The sequence below is a fragment of the Rhamphochromis longiceps genome, linkage group LG6 (genome assembly GCF_057381845.1).
Source record: "Rhamphochromis longiceps isolate RC_006_pf linkage group LG6, R_longiceps_female_GT1.1, whole genome shotgun sequence".
In the NCBI taxonomy this organism is placed as follows: domain Eukaryota; kingdom Metazoa; phylum Chordata; class Actinopteri; order Cichliformes; family Cichlidae; genus Rhamphochromis; species Rhamphochromis longiceps.
This window is the reverse complement of record NC_140562.1, coordinates 41,804,517-41,819,435: the sequence shown is the minus strand read 5'-3', so window position 1 is coordinate 41,819,435 and position 14,919 is coordinate 41,804,517. Positions and strand designations below refer to the sequence as shown.

The 14,919-nt window shown below is 43.9% G+C and overlaps 1 protein-coding gene across 1 annotated transcript in view; it reads right to left on the bottom strand.

The window, feature by feature from the left end:
* The window catches only part of maml3 (mastermind-like transcriptional coactivator 3), a 137,205-nt gene extending 126,449 nt beyond the window's left edge, over window positions 1-10,756 (bottom strand). Inside the window, exon 1 of the mRNA XM_085410764.1 lies at window positions 9,615-10,756. Within this exon, the coding sequence (XP_085266890.1) occupies window positions 9,615-9,992 (378 nt within the window). The 5' untranslated portion in view covers window positions 9,993-10,756. The remainder of the gene's footprint in view (window positions 1-9,614) is intronic.
* Between the last annotated feature and the right edge of the window lie 4,163 nt (window positions 10,757-14,919).

Genomic DNA, 14,919 nt, shown 5'->3' with positions numbered 1-14,919 from the left:
CATGAAGTTTTCTTCTGTCATCTCCCATTAATCATGTCATGACTCCACAGATTTATCGTGTGACCTTTCAGAAGGGTTACGCCGCTCATTGGGAACCAGTGGACTAAACTAACTTTCAAGTCTCCACCATAAGCAACAGAAAAAAAGTGCAGATGTAGCAGGATACTTAAATCTAATAAGAATATAACACATTCTTCTGCACTCTTAATGAAGACAAATTTTGAATACAATAGGTTTTTTTTTTCTTTTCCACTGCTGCTATAAAGACAGCAGCATTTGCATATGATGAAAATGTCATGTGGCGTTATCTGGTGGCTAACAGCTCCGGCAGAAATGCTGGAATCATAGTACAATACTTGAATTCACAAAGCACGAGGCAGATAAGCGAGTTCGTAACAATTCCAAAGATCAACACCGGCAAGACTCGGTTTAAAAATAACAAGTCATTTTAATACTCTGCCAATTTCCCTGCAAGAGAACAAAACAATTACACCAAGATCTTGTTAGAAGGTTGTCACAGTACGTTCCCTTCGAAGTTTTAGTAGGAGTGGGGCCTATTTAGGGGAAAATGTTGGAAGAAATACTGACAACCAGGCACACTGAGGAGTTTTTGGTTGAGTTTGTATTGTGGCCACATTTGGTATTAAATTCCCAAATACAGTGGTTCTTTTCTTTCTTAGTAATAAGAAAATATTTTTAAACTGCTGCCCGGGCCTCGCTGCAATTTCTACGGTTATGTGGAGGAGTCGACTCTACCCCTTCTTACTACTGGACTGCAACCTTCAGCAAACACAAATGTGGTCCCATCTGCTGCAGACAAAGTGTGTTGTTACAGTATTTCCCTAAAAACAAACTCTCACAGTATCTCTGCACCCTCTCCCGTGCACACACATGTATGAATCCATATGTGGCAATGTTCCTGTTCTGTGTCCCAGTTTAATAGGCAGAGGGAATTACGTCTTTATGACAGGACTCCCTTACTAAGGCCATTGTTTTAGAAACCCTGTTTAGCTGTAGAATGGTTTCTGTGTGGATGATGCTTAGCTCGCAGAGTGCTGGTGTTTGAGGAAAAAAAGCCACAGCCAAAATGTTTTTCATTTGGTGTGTGTGGTGTGTACAGATCAAACTACCAAGTCAGACGCTACATGTTAAAACAGCAAATTGTTCATTCGGTCTTCACAGAGAGAGTTGTAGCCGTCACCATTCCTTCATTCTGACGTTTCTAAGTAAAGCGCATTTACTCGCAGAGGATCGGAGGGGACCCGGGCATCTCCGATAACCACCTCATCCATATTTTACCAACTCAGTGTTTGTGTGAGTACACCAGGGGTGAAAGCAACAAAGATGGCTTCCCACCATCCTGCTATCAATAATGCAAAATCTAAACTGCCGCTGAGTATTGCTCCTTTAATACTACACTTACTGACGTGAATACAGTGGAGAAAGCGAGCAGCCTTCTGGCACAATCCAAACAAAAGGCAGCGCACAGGCCAGAGAGATAAGACAACAGATACTCGACTCTTTCCAGAGGTTTGCTGTTTACTTAGTGAGACTGCGCCATTTTTACTGTGAGAGGATAATAGTTAATGTTACAGAGAACACTGCGGCGGGGTCAGAACTGAACTTTGGCTAACCTTAGACACCATGAGCTATTGGTCATATAGACTAAGTGTGAATACAGCAACATTTGTCTGTCTGTTAGCAGGATTACACAAACACTCCAACACAAAACCTGTTAAAGTTTCATCACTTTTATTCTAAACTTTCTGAGTTATTTTGTTCCATGATGTCGTATTTATCTCACGGAGCTGGATTATTTTTCATGTTCTGGCCCCATTGACACAACAATTTCTTAACTTTTGGGATGATTACAGTACATCTTACCTAATCTTATGCTTTTGCTGATCTTTATGCTCTGTATATCTTATATAGCAAACAAATCAGAGAAATATCACTTCTTTTATGTAATGGGTTGGTAGCTAAAAACATTGGGAACTAATATTTTAACATTTACCCATCTATCCAGTTGACATTCATGCCAATTAATAATATGTAAGGTGACGACTTCAGCTAAAGAATTACAATATTTCCCTCTGAAAGTTACTAAAATAGGAAAAGACTATTTAATTTAATTCAATTCAATTTTATTTATTGTAAGGTAAGGTAAAACCCTACAAAAGTACTGGCTCACCTACACATGACACCTAACATGGAAACCCATGTCATGAAGCTCCCAGCTCACATGTTTTGTGCTGATGTTAATGCCAGAGGAGGTTTGCAGCTCTGCGGTTCCTGAGTCAGCAGAGAGTTGGTGACTTCTGCACACTACACTCCTCAGACCTCGCTCTGTATCTTTACGTGGTCTGCCACTTCATGGATGAGTTGCTGTGGTCCTTAAACGCTCCCACTTTGTAATAATCCCACTTACAGTTGTTATAACCAGGAAGGAAGAAATTTCACAAACTTACTACCGGTGCCTATAATGAACACGTGATCATCAAAATTGCAAATTACCTGCCTGTCTGTGATTAAATAATATGTCAGCTGATGGTTTCTGGTTCATACAGTAAGTGCAGAAAATTATAGGCTATAAAATCAAAGCTTGGCCATTTTAAGTCTTCCACAATTGAAAATTACAGCAGACAGTCGCCAAGCCTTCATTATGACAATAAAAAATATTTAATTCACCTGGATTTGATTCTCAAACATGTTCTGCTGTGTATACAGCATATTAACACACGGTAAAGAGCAAAAAAAAAATGTAAAAACAGGGAGATAATCCTGTAGCTCTTCGCTTTTTTCCCTTCAGCAGCTACCTACAAGCAGGTGGGTCGACTGAAGAGGAAACAGCAGTGTGGGTTTTAATGCCTCTTGTCACATGTCACCTCACTTTCTGTCATCCATCCAAAACTGGAACAAAAATGCCCTAAAAAATCAACTACAGTCAAGCTGAGAAATCTGTGCACAGAGTAGAAAACAGTGACTTTACAAAGCAGCTGCAGACTGTGAACACGTGCGAACGCCTTTGATATGGAATCGACGATTAAGGGATGAAGGTTTTCTAAAAGTCATAAATTTGAAATTTAAATGATTTCTTTCAGCAGGTGAAAACAACACAAAGTTGTAAATCCTGTGAAAACAGGTAAGAAAACGTTTGAGGCCTGAAACGCGAACGTGACGACCCTCTGGATCCCTGTACGGGCATCAAAGAGGAAGAACTCTCATCGAGAACGATTTATTACCTCGGATTAGCTTTAAATTTTATTTTGAAATCCTTTTTGTTTCAGCTAGTTAAAACTTTCTAAAGAGCCAAGAGTCCTCTGAATATTCAAGGGTCTCTGCAGATTGTGTGTGTGTTCCTGTAGAACATGTGAACAAGCGTGGGAGGAAGGGAATGTGGTCGCAGCCGCCCCAAATCAAAAACATCCAGAGCTGTGTGCATGTGTGTGTGTGTGCAGGGACTCAGGGCCGAGGGTGAGAAGGAGCAAGAAAAAAAAAAGAGTGACAAAAATGTCTTGATGCTTCTCAATGGTCATGAGAATTTGCATAATTAAGATTAAGGAACTGACCTCCCAGCCCATTGTTCCTTCAGTGGGCTGCTTTCAGTCATTATGCAAATGTGCTGTTTATAAGATTGAAACCTGCAGTCAGCTGAGACTGAAGAAGTCACCTGGATGAGTGACGAAACGTTTCTCCCACAAAACGCTGCGTCCAGATGAACAGAATCAACTTTTTGGAGAGTGACAAAAATGTTAACACGGAGCACATGAGAGCAGAAGAGAGGGAGTTAAAAAGGAACAGTCAGAAAAAAAGCAGAGGGAGTCAGTCAAATTAGCGTGTAATGAGTTGAAAACAGCATGACTGTGATGTCACGGGTGTTCGCCGACGTCACGCTCTGCGTGTGTGCCTGCGCGTACTGGTGAGTGTAAGCTCCTCGCCAGCACGCTGGTTTAAATATAGCAAATGGGCAACGGTCCCAGCTGACTTTAACAATGCTATAGCTACCAGGACCATGTACGCTACATTAGTGCTTTACTAACGCTGAAACCAGAGAAGTGTTGAACAGAGGGAGGGAGAGAGGAAGGGAGGGATGGCCTCAGATTCATGAAAACTCAGCCGCCCACACTCAGGCCTTTGCTGCCAAGAGTCGAGCAGGACAACAGTGTGTGTGTGTGTGTGTGTGTGTGTGTGTGTGTGTGTGTGTGTGTGTGTGTGTGTGTGTGTGAGAGAGAGAGAGACATTCCTCTGCGAGGTGAATGCCAAGGAGCGAGCAGAGCCGAAGACAGACTGTCCTGAGCTACTGTGTTTTAGTGGAACTAACGAGCCCCTTGCTGTGCACCTCGGCCTCGCAGCTGCAAACTTGTTAGCGACGAGGTAATCAGATCTGACTGGATGTTTTGTCAGAAAAAAGTACGGGTCACGATTCTGCTTTTAAGCAACATCACGGCCCATTGGATCGGAGACACGTGCCTCTGACTGAAAGGTCACGGGCTGGATCCTCGCAACATTCCCCCTCCTCCCCCGTGCTTCCATCACGACGTCAGCAAAAACGCTAAAACACGGCAGCCACTCGTGAACGTGTTCTGTTGGAGGTAACGTCTCGTCGTGTTAAGACATTAGATACACCCGAATCAGATTTGTGTGTCACTCCCTCATTATCAACATGCAATTTTCACTTTTAGACTTTTGAATTCAGTTGTCATAGAAGGGTGGAAAAAAGCAAGATTACACACTAATTTCTCTCCTGACTGTGGTCTCAAAGGCCCGAGCTGCCATCACTAATTCTCTCCCCACCAACAGATGTAATGAACAGCTTCACACCTGCTCCCTGTGGACTGTCAAATGTCATTCTGGGAAGATGAACGCATCAAATGGATAAATATAGGGGATCATACTGACATCATGGACTTTAATATTCAGCAGTGGAAGAATATTGACAAAAAATTCATCTGTTATCCAGTTTCTGAGCTGTCGGTGTTAACGTTTCTGACACTATTTAATCTTAAAGGAGGAGCAGAGCTGCCCAAACCCTAATCAAAAACACCCCCATCTCATTAAAATAAAGCAAAGAAATGGGCGTACACGGTGACAAACTTTTGACCCCTTGCTCAACAACCTAAAGGCAGATCATTTAAAACAATCATAACACAAACACAAGTTTTATTTCATGCTGAACGGGATACGGAAACAAAATCACCAACCAGGTGCAAAGATTTTAAATCTCAGAAGCGTATTTGTTTGGTTTCATGGATAAAAATGTTCATGTTTTTAACTGTATTTCAACAGGAAGTACATCTCGTGTCTGCAGCATATATATTGTCAAAACAACACAGTGATGACTCGCCCTAAACAGCAGAAATCAGTAAGTGGTATTGCTTGTGAGGGTGCTAATTTGGCAGGGAGAAAAACAAATGATTTCTGCTACTAAGATGTGGTCAACTTGAGTATGATGTCATCATCCAACTTCTGAGGCAAAGGAACGCAGCACAATTCGATCGGCTGCCTGGTGTTTCTCTGTTTGGAGTTTGTATAGTTTCTCCTCCCGCAGTCCAAAGACATGCAGGTGTGGTTAGCCGCTGATTCTAAATCACCTGTAGGTGTGAAGGTGAACGGTTCGTGTCTCCCTGTGATGGACTCGTGACCTGTCCGGGTTGCACCGTGTCTCTCACCCTACGACAGCTGGGTTGAGCTCAGCCTGGTCCTGTGACCCTGAATTGGATAAGCGCTTCAGACACATGAAGTACAAAAATCTGCCACGAGTATAACTTTAAGCGCAGGCTTTGGAGTGAGCAGTAAAATGATTTACCTTCAAATGTGGTCGTTTTTTAAAAGTAGAAAATATTACATCTGTATACGGAGACTATTTGCACATTTAAGACCAGGCAGACTGATAAAGATGAGTCCAGTGACACAAAATGCTGGAAAATTTGGCTCCAAAAACCCAAATAAGTAGATTAGAGGTGATGACAATGTCATGAAGTGCCATGAGAGTGTGTGGTAGCAGGGGGCTTACGGTAGGAGGTAGGGCAGTTAGTCAAAAAACCCAAAAAACACTTTTAGAATTGTAGAACGTATTCAAAATTCTTAATTGTGCAGTAAGTGTGAGCTGAACTTTGACCTTTGACCTAACACAATTTGCATATCTGTCCATCTCTCTTGGCATATTTTGTCACCATGTGCAGGATGCAGTCCCAAAGCTTTACAGGTGTGCACCTGACCTTGCAGCAGGTCTCATTTTGTTGTAAAATGGTCTTGTTTGTTGATCGTACAACTACAGCAGCACATTTTATGGAACTGTGCCTCACCTACTTAGTAACCCACAGTAACAATGTTGTTACTAGCCTCTGTATTTCTGTTGTACTTGCATCCCACTTGACACGGTTAGAGCTCAAATTTAGCTTTATGTCCATTTACGCTATGACAGTCCAGATTTTATCTATGATGGCTTGCGGGCTGCAAGCGCTGATCGTACAAGCTCACAGAAGGGGTGAAAACGCCTCCTCAGACACTCAGTAAATTTAGCTTCTGTTTGCTAATAAACATTTATTTTTATCATAAATTACTGGGCCATCTTTTTTCCTCAGCATTAGTATAGCCTAGCCTAAAAATCAAACACAAGAAAAAATGCCTATAGCTTGCTTGCTTCTGATTGGCTGCTCCTTGTAAACAAAAGATTTAAACCGAAGGTGGGTGGGGCATATGGTCATCTGATCCCAAAGATGACCATATTAGGGATCTCTGCCTTCAGCGACATCATGCAAAAGCCAAAAGCAGAAAAAAGTGTTCAGAGCAGTATTAAACCTGAGATTCTGGTTTTATTTGAAATCTTGACCATGTTTAAAGCGAGTATCCTGTATTAACAAGGAAATGTGTAACAGGTCCAGTTTAATATTAACTAAGCATGAATATGTTGTACTGATAGCCATGGTAAGTGACAAAATCAAAACTTTATTCATTCTTCTTGGAGGTTGAAAGAGGAGTTAATAAATAACTTCATTGTGTTCAGCTTTACCTCAAGGAGATAAATATGATCGTCTGTCTGCTGTGAAACATTTATATACAGTATACTGTCTTCTCTGCCCATTATAACAGTTGGTGCACAATTAAGAAGTGTTTAATATGTAAATGAGCGTTCAACTATTCCACTGTTAGTGTAACACGATATATGGATGTTGACAGAAAGCAGAAAGGCAGCTTGGCGTTCTGCAAGCTACCCTCTCATTATCCGACAATTAAAAGTTTGGAAGTGTCCGTCTCGTGAAAGTGAATCTCCAGGCGGGCAAACAGTTGGTTATACAGGAACTACCACATCCCAGGCCCCCTGTACCCCGAGCTTTAGTTGGCTGTTGGCTCTTTAAATAATGTCTGAGCGAGACAGAAAAGGTCTCACTCAGACACATGGTGTCGTCTTCTTCTCCGGTCTCACTAATAGTTAGTCTAGAGACACAAACACCCACTTTCCATGATTACAGGCTTTCCCCGACCCTGACGTGGGTGTGTCTGAGAACCATTAGACCAAAGCACAGTGTGCTGAGATGAGCATCACAATACCAAATATAAAAGATTACACTGACACAGTTTGGATTTGGTTCAGAAAGACATTATTTGCATTTGAAGGTATTTAACTGTATTGCTGCTTTTGCACTTTAAACTGGCTGATGTTGGGGTTGGGGTTTTTTTGCACACTGTAGGCATTCCTGACATTCTTCAAAGTGGTGATTACTATACTGGCACTCAAAGCCAACCTGTAGTAGAGCACAAACGTTTCACAGCTGAAGTGTGTGTGAATTTAGTCTTATGATGTCAGCTTTTCATCTTTTTAACTAAATCGTGAAATGATTGTGCTTTTTCAGCCAATACTATGTTCACAGCACACCCTCCCCATACGGTCTGCAACATACACGCTACACATTACGGCCTCTGTTGAAATTGTGCATGCACATCTGCATAATCCCATCATCGGAATACTTGGCTTTCCTCGAATGCCTGCTTGTGAAGTGACTACATACAGCCATCTAGCTGCAGCTCCCTTCTTCTGAGGGGTAAAACGGCGAGGGATGGGAGACTTTCCTTTTAATCTCCGCGACTGCACACTGCCAAGAACTTACAATGTAACATAAAGAGGGTGCTAACACACAGCTCTGTGTGTTTCAGCTATTGAATGCTGTGTTTGCGTACAAGCTGTCGCCATCAGTGAATGGGAAAGGAGCAGAGAGAGAGACGGAGAGGGATGCCACTGTGCCTTTAAGCAGTAATCCTTCCATTCTCGGAGCATTTGTTGCCGGCCATCTAATGGGCGGTTCGGTTTAATGTCCACAAGGGCCGCTGGGAGCTCCTGCACTATTAAAATCCCTGCCGCTCGTCTCATGCTGGAGCTGCTCTGGTTTGCTCTTAAATAACAAGCGAGGCTGCCTCAGAAATTAAAAGACGCTCCGTATTTTGCATTTCAAAAGGGGGGGAACTGGGCTCATTGCAGCAACAAAAGGGATAACAATGTTGACATTCCCCACATGCATCCTTTGGTCTTTTCTAAAGGAAAGCAGAGCCCACGGGAGACGGGGAGCAGGCAGGGACACCACACAGTTTGCCAGTGTCTGCCTACAACCTCTCTCACACAAACAGCCAAACACCGGGAGTGAAGATCTCTCACAGCCTGGACAGCCACGAGCAACTCACCAGCCCTCCATATGTTACCACTGCCCCCTACCAACAGGAAAACACCCTAGCACTCCTATAAAACCCACTCTGACTGTAATGACAAATGACAAGTGCAATATCTTCACAAGGGCATGCAGCTATTGAGGCATGTTATGCGATCGCTGCATTCACGAGCGAACCTGAAGAGCTAGGAGTTAATGACAGTGTAACAAATGTTCACAAACTACTGTGGCATTCATCTGAAGTCAGCTGTGTGTGTGTGTGTGTGTGTGTGTGTGTGTGTGTGTGTGTGTGTGTGTGTGTGTGTGTGTGTGTGTGTGTGTGTGTGTGTGTGTGACACTGGGGACAGACTGCAGATTTTGAGAGTATGTGACAAAGGTTACAGTGCAGGCTGGAGCATTAACTGCTGCTGCTGCCGAGAGCAAGGAAGCAGTGTTGCAATGCTAATGCTCTCCTGTGTTGCAGAACAATTTCCACCCAAGAACAAGAAAGCAGAAGTTATTTTTTAGATGCAAACACACCGCGAGCCATCCTCCAGAAGTTACTGACTAGTTTCAGAACCTGACAACTGAAAGTGCCCCCTCCCAAAAAACAAAACAAAAAACACTGATCTCGCAGAATAAGATCAAATATCAGTTGCCAGGCTTCTAATTTCCACACAGAGCACAATCCAAGCCCCAAACTGCAGCCTGTTGGCTCCAACGAGGGGCCGGACTTCTTTGTAAACAAAAGAACTTGGAGGAAAGAAAGTGAAGCGAGCGCTGAGAAAGAAAGCAGCGATTAGCGAGCATGTTTTCAACAAGTTTTCTGAGTGATGAACAAGAAGAAGCTGTGCAGCTTGCTTGGGGTTGGGGGGGAGAGAGAGGCTGGGAAGCAGAGATGGAGGGGAAATGAGCGAAAGTGTGTCGTGTTTGTGTGTGAGTTGTAGGTGGCCGTCGCAGTCAGCTCGTCCTTACCGCTATGAGCGTGTTATTCCTCTGCTCCGCGGAGGACGCAGAGTCCGGGTCCAGCTGCTTGCTCTGGGGCTGCTTGGTGCTGCTGCCGCTAGCGGACTTTTTGGCCCTTTGCTCCAGAGTCCGCTGGTACAGGTTGACCGTGTCCCTGCGGTCTATCTCCATCTGCTCGGCGTGGGCTTGCTGGTACCTGTTCTCGCAGGTTATGTGGTGTTTCCTGCAGCCCTCTATCCGCTGCCTCAGCCTCTCCACCACCGTGCTGTGCTTAGGTATTCCCACCACGCTCGCGGCGGGCCCCATGCTCGCGGCGGCCGGGTTCATGCTGTTGTTGATGCAGATACTGCCGTTGGGTCCGGCAGCGGGGGAGGCGAAGTCCCCCATCACGGGGCCGAGCGGCGGCTATTTTGGAAGAACTTTTCTCCCAGTTAAGCTCAGCGCCACCGCCGCCACCTCCTCCTCCTTCCACCTCCACCTCCACTCCACCACCTAGAGTCCGCTTTCTCTGCGCGTCCTCCGCCGGCGAAAGGTCCCGAGCAGCGGGCGGAAGATACGGCCGCTGAAGAAGAGGGCAACAACCGGGAGTGGAAGGTTTAAAGGGCTGCGAGGCTCTCGGTCATGCGGCTGAGCGTCTCTTCTTTTCTTTCCAAGTGCTGAACACAAACAACACAAAGCCCCCAAACTGAATTCAACAATAAAGCCGCTGCCACGCTGATAAGAGCAAAAACACACAGCGGTACAGCGACGGTGCGAGTGGGCACCCAGCGCTCATATGCGCACAAACCGTCCCGCAGAGGAGCAGCGGCGGCTACAGCAACAGTCCACTCTCCGGTTCACCGTGCCGTCCTCTGAGAAAAAGTTTTGCTGCCTAAACCGAACGGGCTCCAGAGTTTCCCAGTGAACTTGCATCTCATCTGGTTTTGGTTTGAAAGAAATCCCGGGTAAGATGTTGTTGAGTTGGGGGGAAAGCGCACAAGCGCCTTCGGTAGTCCGATTGTGAAGCAACCAGATAGTAGGACAGACGGCGCAAAACGCGGATACGGGAAGCAGTGGCGGAAGTCTCTAGTCACTGCCTGCCACCATCACAATAATCAGGTCCGCTTCTCCACCATGCCAGCGGAGTGATATCAGGAGTTTAGTAAAAACCAGCTAAAGGCTGTGCGAAGAGCCCGATGGTGGAAACCAGGAAAACACGGAGTGGAATCCACCAGGGGACGTGTGACCTGTCCTGAGCTGTTTTAACGGGTTAATAAAGGGTTAAGAGAAAGGTTAACATATTGGAACTTAAGGGAGAAGCACGCAAAGAGACAGAAACTGCGTTTAGGGGGTAAAAAGAAACGCAAGACTATACAACACTAAAAATGAGCCGCAAATATAGATGAAGAATCAAAATGTTAAATGTCTTTGAAAATCTAAAACTCAGCAGAAACGAGTAGGGAAAAAAGCCCAAACACAAGAGGTAGTTTCAAAATTTCATTAAAGTCAGCCATAGTTTAAACTTGCAGGGGTGGTTGGGCTTTACTGTTTGGAGATTTATAAATAAATTATTATCACTTGATTCTTGCGCATAAGATCGCATCATACCAAATTAAGCAGTTACTCAGTTTTTTGCAACTTCATAAAACAATCCAAGAATTTAAAAATTAGCTCAAACATACAAACTTTAAAACAACAAAATGCAAAAATGAGCGAAAAGTGTGCAAAAAACAAAAAACAAACTATAAATGCACAACACAACAAAGCAAGGCAGCTCGTTGGAAGGCAAAAGTTTAAATGTAGCATCTGTCCTCTATTGCGGCAGATAGTTAAGGCCTTTTAAATATTTACACACTTCATACCAGTTTAAGTTTAGTTTTCACAAATACAGAAATCTCTCCAGAAGATATGGAAGCAAGGCGCAGGTACAGAAATACTCTTCACATACAGACAACAAACAAAAACAGAGACAGCAGCCAAATGTATGGATTACACAAAGGCCCCTCTTTGATTGATGGCTCAGCAGTTGCAGCTTCCTTTAAAAAAAAGAAAGAAGAAGCTCCACTTGTGTTGCCAAACAGATGATGGTGTTTTCTTGATTTGCTTGTTTTGCCTATTTACTCAAGTCGTGGTGTGTTGAGCTCTGCAGGCCCACTGCAGGTTACACCCATTTCACACAGGTAAACGGGTGGAAATGAGTTCCTCCTCAGACTGAAGTCCATGACTATAACTTGTAATTATCCATCGCTGGAGCATTTTTAAAGAGGACTGAACATGTTATTTTATAATGACTATTTTTTAAATTGAGTTCAGCATACAGATTGTTAGCTGAAAACAGAAGATGGGAGTTTGGAAGGTTTAACGTCAATTTTTAAACACTAAATGCAAATATTTGTATTAATGTCCACTACAGGAAGCCATTATTGTTGAATATGACACACACTAATCACAAATCCTGGCCGCGCTTATTTAAAAAGGTGTAAAAAATGACTTTTAAATGTGCAAAGTGAGATCTTTTCAGGGGCTGGTGAATCACCGCTGAAAGAATTTAAGCAGGAAGTGATAATGATGACATAGCCGTTTTATTCTCAGGCCTCTCTTTCATTAAGATGTTTGCTGGTGTGCTTCTTCTTAAACATTCAGATGTTCTTTATGAGAGTGAAAGTGTATCCAATTAAATTTAAAGACCTTTAGTATTAATAACAAGTGCTGATCCACTGAACTGGTGACCATGTAATTCATGTCTTCTTATCACTTTCCAGTATCTGACTTCTCATGCTCAGTGCATGTCATGAATCACAGATATTTTGCATGTTTCACTGACACATGACCATCCAAGTTATAATCACCAAATTATGAACCCAACACTGAAAAAACGACAGGTCCCATGATGGCCACTTAAAGGTGGCTCCAAAAAATAAATAAATAAAAAATAACAAAGAATTAAACATATTCATAGTCTTGTACATATGAAAAGGTTTATGCTCCAAGGCTAATTTGCTTCATCAAAACAATTTATCAGCACATTTTCATCTCTGGAGCCTCAATTAGTGCAGTTTTGACACACAGCATGTCCTTTGGTGTGTGTCCTACTTTTTTTTGTCACTTTTCTACATTCGTGACTACATTTTGACCTGCATGATGTTTTCCTAACCTAAGAGTGCACATTGGCTAAACCGGGGGTCCATGCAGCTTCATCTGTATGCTTGATCCACAGCTGGACTTTAGTCATCAGATGGACAGCTCAGGTTGAGCTGTTTGGAGACCATTTGGAGAGGCAAGGTTGAGCTGGTTCGGACATGTGGAGAAGAGGGATAAATGGTAAATGGCCTGTATTTATATAGCGCTTTACTAGTCCCTAAGGACCCCAAAGCGCTTTACATATCCAGTCATCCACACATTCACACACTGGTGATGGCAAGCTACATTGTAGCCACAGCCACCCTGGGGCGCACTGACAGAGGCGAGGCTGCCGGACACTGGCGCCACCGGGCCCTCTGACCACCACCAGTAGGCAACAGGTGAAGTGTCTTGCCCAAGGACACAACGACCGAGACTGTACGAGCCGGGGCTCGAACCGGTAACCTTCCGATTACAAGGCGAACTCCTAACTCTTGAGCCACGATCGCCTGATAAGGGATGAATTAGATAATATGGAGCTGCTATGGTCAGACTGACAACACAGAAACCTCCCACACCTGTTTTGCCTGCACAATGGCAAGAGCGGTGGCTTGCACATCTTCAGCGGCTACCTCGCACTTATCCGATCCAGGCAGGCCCACAGTCTGATGCAAGTGTTGCAGGATGGAAGCGACTGTGTGGTGCTCCACGCACCGGATACACTGACGCCGTCATTTATGAAGAACCTTGGGTAGATCTTGCAGTTGCTCCAGTGACAACAGCTGGAGCATCAGCTGTGTGTATGCACTGGAACAAACCAGATGATGATGATGATTGAAGCGGTATCTGGGTCTGTGAGATGCACCCATGTGGTCTGTGGATTTACCTTGTTAACCAAGCTGCTAACATTAGCTGGTAGTTACTGTTAATCTGTGGCTCTCTTCCACAGCGTGTCTGTGTTGTGTCTTCCTCCCCTAACCCCAAACGGTCACGGCAGATGGCCGTCCCTCCCTGAGCCTGGTTCTGCTGAAGGTTTCTTCCTGTTAAAAGGGAGGTTTTCCTTCCCACTGTCTCCAAAGCGCTTGCTCATAGGGTGTCACATGATCGATGGGGTATTCTCTGCTTTCGCTGTATTGTTGTAGGGTCTTTATCTCACAATATAAAGCACCTTGAGGCAACTGTTGTTGTGAATAAAAAATAAAACTGAATTAAATAGTTTGGCACTCCAACCTTTTGTCCAAATACGTTCACATCTGGCACCAGAAAAAAAAACCATTTTGGCAGCCAGAATGCTAAAATTAAGACTTTTAAACAGGACCTGACCAACCAGTGGGTGACATCCATCTTTTATATACAGTCTACACACTCTGTTCTTCTTCTCATTTCACCAAAGAGTACCACAGACTTGGACACACATACACACACACACACACACACACAAATGGACAGCAATGTGAATGTTACCCAGACAAACACATGTGGTTTTTTTTCTGTTACGTCGCAGCAGAGCCCAGTTATCTCTCTCTCCGTCACTGTCTGTGCACCTCTCTCTCCCATTTTTATTTTTATCTGCCATGTCATGTGGGAGTTCTGAGCTCCATCCCCGACTGTTCGGGCCATATGTGCTCCCTTGTCTCTTTCTAACCATCCCACCAACACACACGCATGTACTCACACGCACAGTCCTTCACCCCCTCACATACTGTACACCAACAGAGACATACGCACGCACACAATCGCACTCTGCTTGGCAATTAAACATGGGCAGCATGTGTCTCTGCTTCCACTCCATTGCATGTTATTCATTTCTGTTTCCTGTCTCAGTGTTAAAAGGTTATTTGGTTCCTGCACGAGCACCAGTGATCACGATTGCTTCGCTCGCAGAGGGCAGATTTAGCTTTCTCTTCGTCTACAGGAAGTTCACCATATTTGATGGTCTTAGTTTCAAAACATCCTCTTGGAGTGTTTTGAAGCTAAAAGTCATTTGTGTTAAGATTATTCCGTGAGGACTCTTCCACACCGATACCACAGACCACGGTTTCCCAACCTTTTTTGTTGCAATTCATTTTAATTGAATGACGCAATATGTTTTTGCAGCTGTGCTTTTGAGCTAAACATAGAGGTGTTTTCTGATCTGAGAGTCCAGTTAACAGAAAAACATTTCATGTCTTTGACTTCAAAAACTGGTGAAAAATATGTCTATTTTATATTGTTA